The 5,513-nt window shown below is 38.3% G+C and overlaps 1 protein-coding gene across 2 annotated transcripts; it reads left to right on the forward strand.

The window, feature by feature from the left end:
* Window positions 1–204: 204 nt before the first annotated feature.
* On the forward strand, window positions 205–5,128 carry LOC140627467 (testis-expressed protein 13C-1-like). 2 transcript variants are annotated; one of them, XM_072815826.1, is made up of 4 exons: window positions 205–931; window positions 1,219–1,281; window positions 2,126–2,177; window positions 2,928–5,128. In XM_072815826.1, the coding sequence occupies exons 1-3, from the start codon at window positions 403–405 to the stop codon at window positions 2,128–2,130; spliced, it is 597 nt and encodes a 198-aa protein (XP_072671927.1). In that variant the 5' UTR covers window positions 205–402; the 3' UTR covers window positions 2,131–2,177; window positions 2,928–5,128. The 2 variants fall into 2 exon arrangements, with proteins under 2 accessions (XP_072671927.1, XP_072671926.1); XM_072815825.1 differs by having other exon boundaries at window positions 2,126–5,128.
* The last annotated feature ends 385 nt before the right edge of the window (window positions 5,129–5,513 follow it).

The following is a 5,513-nucleotide window of genomic DNA, read 5'->3' on the forward strand; positions in this document are numbered from 1 at the left end:
ATATTTTCTAAACTAGTTGTGGCATGATATAACACAACATACCTATTAAATTAATATTGCCCAGGTCAGTTTAGTAAATGTTCAGTGTGCACCTGTATTTACTGTCAGTTCCGCCAGCCCAGCCCAGCGCAGCCCCAGACACGAAGAGCCAGCCGAAGACAAACAAGTTGTTTTGTTTTGTTTTGTAAACTTTGTATCCACTGCATCCACGGACTCCAGCTTTATCCTCACACAGCGCAGAAGCAGTGGGCTCCACTCAGGGGTGGCTAAACCCTCAAGCCACTAGGTGGCATTCAACTTCCCATGAAGGGGTGGTGATAGTTGAGAGGTCAAGGTCATAGGTCACATCCTGTAGCTGTGTACTTCCTGAGATCCAGCAGGTCAGAGAAGGCTGTACTTAGAATGGCTGTAAATTTTAATGATCCAACCTGCGGCTTCTTTCAGAGGGAGGTTGTAGATTTCATAAATAAGCAAATACTTCAAAATGGAGTCAGTCCGCACTTCTACTCGATGCAGATGTGCGAATCCTGGGGTGATATGGAGAAGAAATTGCGAGACATCCTGACTGATTCGACAGTGTCAGAAGCCACCAAGGAGGCTTGTGCCTGGAAAACCCTGGCCCTGGCAGTGCACATGGCTGAGAGGCAGAAGCAGGAAGATGCGGAAAAGGTGAAGAAGCTTCAGGATCAGCTGGATGAGCAGAATCTGTTTAGTAATGTCTTGATAGGCATGGTGAACAGACTCAGAAATGCGCAAGAAAAGGAAAAGGAGAAGGCCCAGTTCCAACTTCAAGAGAGTCTCACAACCCTCCGTGGAGTAGAGGAAGAGCGAAATTTATTCCGGAATGAGCTTCTCAGGGTGCTAAGCACTCAGTCCTCAAAGCAGCAAGGAGACCTGGAAAGCAGGAAGAGAAAGCAGGCACAAACATTAAGTATGTTTCTTTTTGCTCAGGCTGCAGCAAGTGACTGGGGGTTGGGGGCAGGCCGTGAAGGGAGTAGGCCCGGAGTCCGCTATCCTCCTGGGCCTGCTGCTCTGCGGGGGGAGGCACAGGAGCACAGGAGGGGAAGGGGATTCCTGGGTGGGGCAGTGGCCAGGAAGGACAGAGTTCTTGCTCTGAGGTCTTAGGAACCTGCTCCAAGGCTGGTCAGCAGCCACCCCTTGCTCCCTCTGAGTTCTCTTATTTATTCACTCATTCCTCCCTGCATTTTTTTCTCCCAGGAGGACCAGCAGAAGCTGCAGCAGCAATTCCTGCTAGGAAATATTCCAGAAACAGCTGGAAGGGTAAGCATTGCCACACCAAGAAATTCCTGTCCAAAAGGTTTAAACAAGATCCTGACTTCTCTTGCTCTGCAAGACAGACTGCCAGGAGCAAAGCTGGGGACTGGAACTGTGACTGGTGTTTTTCAGTGAATTTCGCATGGCGAAAAAAGTGTTTTCAGTGTAAAAAAATCCACTATGCAAGGGAAAGTGGGGACTCTGCCCTCAATTAGGGACCTCACTAAATTCTCACAAATTCATTTCGTGATGCTCTCTTCTGATTTAGAAGTGGAGCAGGAGCATGTTTTTGATTAGGTGTTATGTATAAATGGTTGAGCAAAAAGGAAGAAAGACGAGTCATCTTTAACCTTGCTAGCAGTTAACAATTTACCTACTTACTTCCAGCTCTACATAGATGAGTTATAACAGTTAGATAGATTTCTTACAAAAATGGAATCATCTTGAAAATTAAGTTTACAACTTGTTTACAAATGTCCTTTTATTGATTTGATAAAATTTGGGGAAAAGTACAAAAAAGAGAATAAAAATACCATCCCCTAAAAACAATCCTTAAGGCTCAGAGCTGCCCATCCTCTAATGTTGTGCACAGACGTTTGCGCGCACAAACACATGTGTGCCTGAATGCAGAAACGCTATTTTGATTTCTAAGATGAGATTAAACCGTGCATATATTTTGGGATTCCTCTTTAAAAAAAATGGCATTCGTTTAAATTTGGAAAATTCATGGATTAGCATCCAACCACCCGGAGACGATGTCCTCCAATATTTAGTTGCATTTATTTTCGAACCTTTTTTTGCCTGTCTCTATGTCCATATTAAAATTTATTCTTTTTTCTTATTTCTAAAGTATAAAACTAAAAGTAAGCAACAGCGGAGAAGCAAAAAGAAGAAATTAAATTGTAAGCATAATCTCATTATTCAGAAAACCATTATTGTTTATCTATATACACGTTATACTTTTTAACGTATATATCATTTTAATGTTAATAAAATGTTCATAATTATGTTAAGCTAAATATATATGCATATTATTTTTAAAGTTTACATATGTAATATATATAGTTTTAATAATTATATATATATATATGTGTGTTTGTGTGTGTGTGTGTGTATTTGTTTGGCTTAACATCGTTCCCCATTCTTTTTTCCCCCTTTGGCTGTTCATTCCTTAAGTGGGTTTGCTGGAGATTAGTTTTTGTTGTTTTGGGTTTTTTTTCCTTTCTTTGGTCTGTTCAAAGAACTGGCCCCTGATTTTACTTATCAGTTCTATTACTTGTATGCTGTCAAATTCATTTATTTTTCTCCCATTCCTTTTAGTTTCTTGAGGGTTTGTTATGATTATTTTTGTTTGCATTTTAAGTTCTTGATATTATGCTCAGTTCGTTTATTTTCATCCCTCATTTATTCTTCCTGCTTGGGATTCTAATCTGATGCTACTAGTTGAAATGGTAAAAATTGAGACAGGAAAATTTTACCATGTAAATGTGTTTGACTATGTTTTCTGACTATGTTTCACCTCTGTGGTAGCTGTGCAATGACCACAAGCTGCAAATATGAGAGAACAAGCATGGTTTATTTTAATGCAAAGATTAGGACATTTCCACTGAATTTTTCTTTGGCAATAACTTTCTTTCTTTTTTTTTTTTTAGAAGTGGCAATAACTTTCTGAATCTCCTGTGTTTATTTTAATATGGAACAAAATATTTTGAAATATGTAAAAATGCCTCCGACTGTATTGTTTTTAGGGAGTGCTCAATGCAAAATGAATGCATAGTATTCGTTAGAATGGACTGTCAGCCAAGTTGTGTGTTTTAAGATGTTAATGTTATGAAAAGTCATGAGAATCTATGGAAGTAATCCATATGAATTTACTGCTTGAGAACTTTGGAAGTTGTAATAGTAGAAAGAAAGCATTTTTTCTTACTGATTCTTGATATGAGTGTCATTGTGTTTTCTAATATTTTAAGTTGCTTTGAGCGATTTTAAGAAAATGAAATGTTCTGGTCACGGATAAAGTCTGTATAGATGTAAGAGCCACTGAAACATTAATGTTTGCTACTCAAAATTATATGTGGGAGAAGCAATTAGAATAGAATAACACTAATGAAATAGTTATAATGGGGAAAACACTTATATTCAAAATTAGGGACTCAAAGAAATTGAGGTCCGCATTTTCGCTCAGGAAAATGAAAATTAGAAAGATTTTTACAAGAGCCTTGAGGGGCAATAGTTTTCAGTTTATATATATTAAGTAGTGTTAGGGGACTCTTATCTGGGACACTAGATGACCTCTGCTTTTAGATTCCCTACTCTTCTCTTAGACATAGGATGTCCAGATAAAAGATAAGATGCCCAGTTAAATTGGGATTTCAGATAAACAACATGTTTTTTTTTTTTTAACAACATGTTTTTTATTAGTGTAAGTATGTACCAACTATTGCATGTATTTTTACTTGTAACTCTGACAAAGCTACCTGGAGGGAGGTTGGCATTTCTTTTCCTTTTTAAGTAAAAATACTTAAAAAAACAGTATAGACTATTCTGGCAGAGAGGAGCATTTGGACCTTTACAGTTTGGACCAACATTCAGGAACCGTGGATGAAGAATCGAACAGAAGAACAAGGCAGTGGAAGCATTTAAACGTCATCAACAGTGAAATCTGAGTGTTTGAGTTAGGTGTGGCAATATATAGCATGGCATGGCAATCATGATCAGTGAAAAGAGATTTGGAAAAAGTGGAGATAAATTAGAAATATGTACTCTTGCCCTGGAAGTTTCTTGCTCTGTCAGCCTAAACATCTCTGAAGTCACCTTACCCATCACTAGTAACGTTGTGGAAAACTTTATGCTCCACTCCAGCCAGGACCCAAATTTTGGCTCCTTAAACTATTCTCCATTTTGAAGGAACCGGGGCTTTTCAGAGGGTAGCTGGCACCACATCTGGGGGCAAAGGCAAAATGAGTCTGGAACATCTTGCCATTTACAGAACTGAGAATGGTGACTAAGGGCTACTAAAGACAAAGAGACCCGAGAAGGCTCTCACCAGGCAGAGTGATATATTGGGCATTGAGAAAGAAACCCACTTGAAAAAGTCATTCATTGGGCAAAATGTGAAAATTGAGCATTAAAAGACACCCCCACACACACACCCACAAACACACAAATTCCCCAAGCAACAATTATAGTCTATTGGAACAATAGAATCCATTAAAAATGATAAATCCATGATGGTATTCATGATTCACAGGTGATGTAAGTGTGCTAAAAGATGCTTGTAGTACACACAAGAATTTCCAATATTGTCTATAAAAATGCTATATATTGATCAACCCAGTTCATTCAACTCCTACACTCCACTTTTTAGTCCATGAAGAAGTTAACAGATGGTTGAGGCATATGGACTATATTATTTATCACTATGAGGAAGGCATTAGTTTTAGCTTGGAGAGAAAGATGTGGGGAAATGTAAAGGTGAGCTTCTTTTTGTAAGGAAAGAAATACAGAAAGATGTCTTAAACTGGTGGGAGTAATATTCTTCAGTATAAAAATGTAGCATTTGGGAATTTGAGAATCTCTGGGGTTAAAGAGTTTATAAAGGTTTTGAAATCTTTTGTATGTTATATTACTAGAAACAAAATGTTATAAATGAGTGGATTTAACAATATTTCTTGGTCAGCAAAATATGTGAAGATCAACCTAAGGAGGATGCTAGTGTGTTTCCATTTTTTGTGACCAGTTTATTGAGCTTGCATGCTCAATAGTATCTTTGAGTATGATACTTGTCTGATATTCATCTAGCTGGTATGAACATAGCTAGCATGAATAAACCAGTTATTGTGAATCCACACTTCTTCATGTGTTCTGTGTGTTGTTATTGCCACATGGAAAGAAGTCTTAGAGGAAGCAGGGTAAGATCAGCATATTTGCACAACACTATGTCTCTCTCTCTCTTTTTTGCTTTTTTGCTTTGTTTTGTTTTGTTGTTTTTGTTTTACTGAGAGAATGTGGCTGGGGAGGGGCAGAGGAAGAGGGAGAGAAATAATTTTTTTTTGAGGGAAAGAAAGAATTTTAAGCAGGTTCCATGCTTAACACAGAGCCCCATGTAGGGCTTGATCTCACGACCCTTAGATCATGACCTGAGCTGAAATCAAGAGTCGATGCTTAACCGACTGAGCCACCCAGGCATCCCAACACATTATTTCTCTTAAAAGTCAAACACCTATAAAGTTATTTTC

Source organism: Canis lupus, chromosome X (assembly GCF_048164855.1).
Source record: "Canis lupus baileyi chromosome X, mCanLup2.hap1, whole genome shotgun sequence".
NCBI classification, from domain to species: Eukaryota; Metazoa; Chordata; class Mammalia; order Carnivora; family Canidae; genus Canis; species Canis lupus.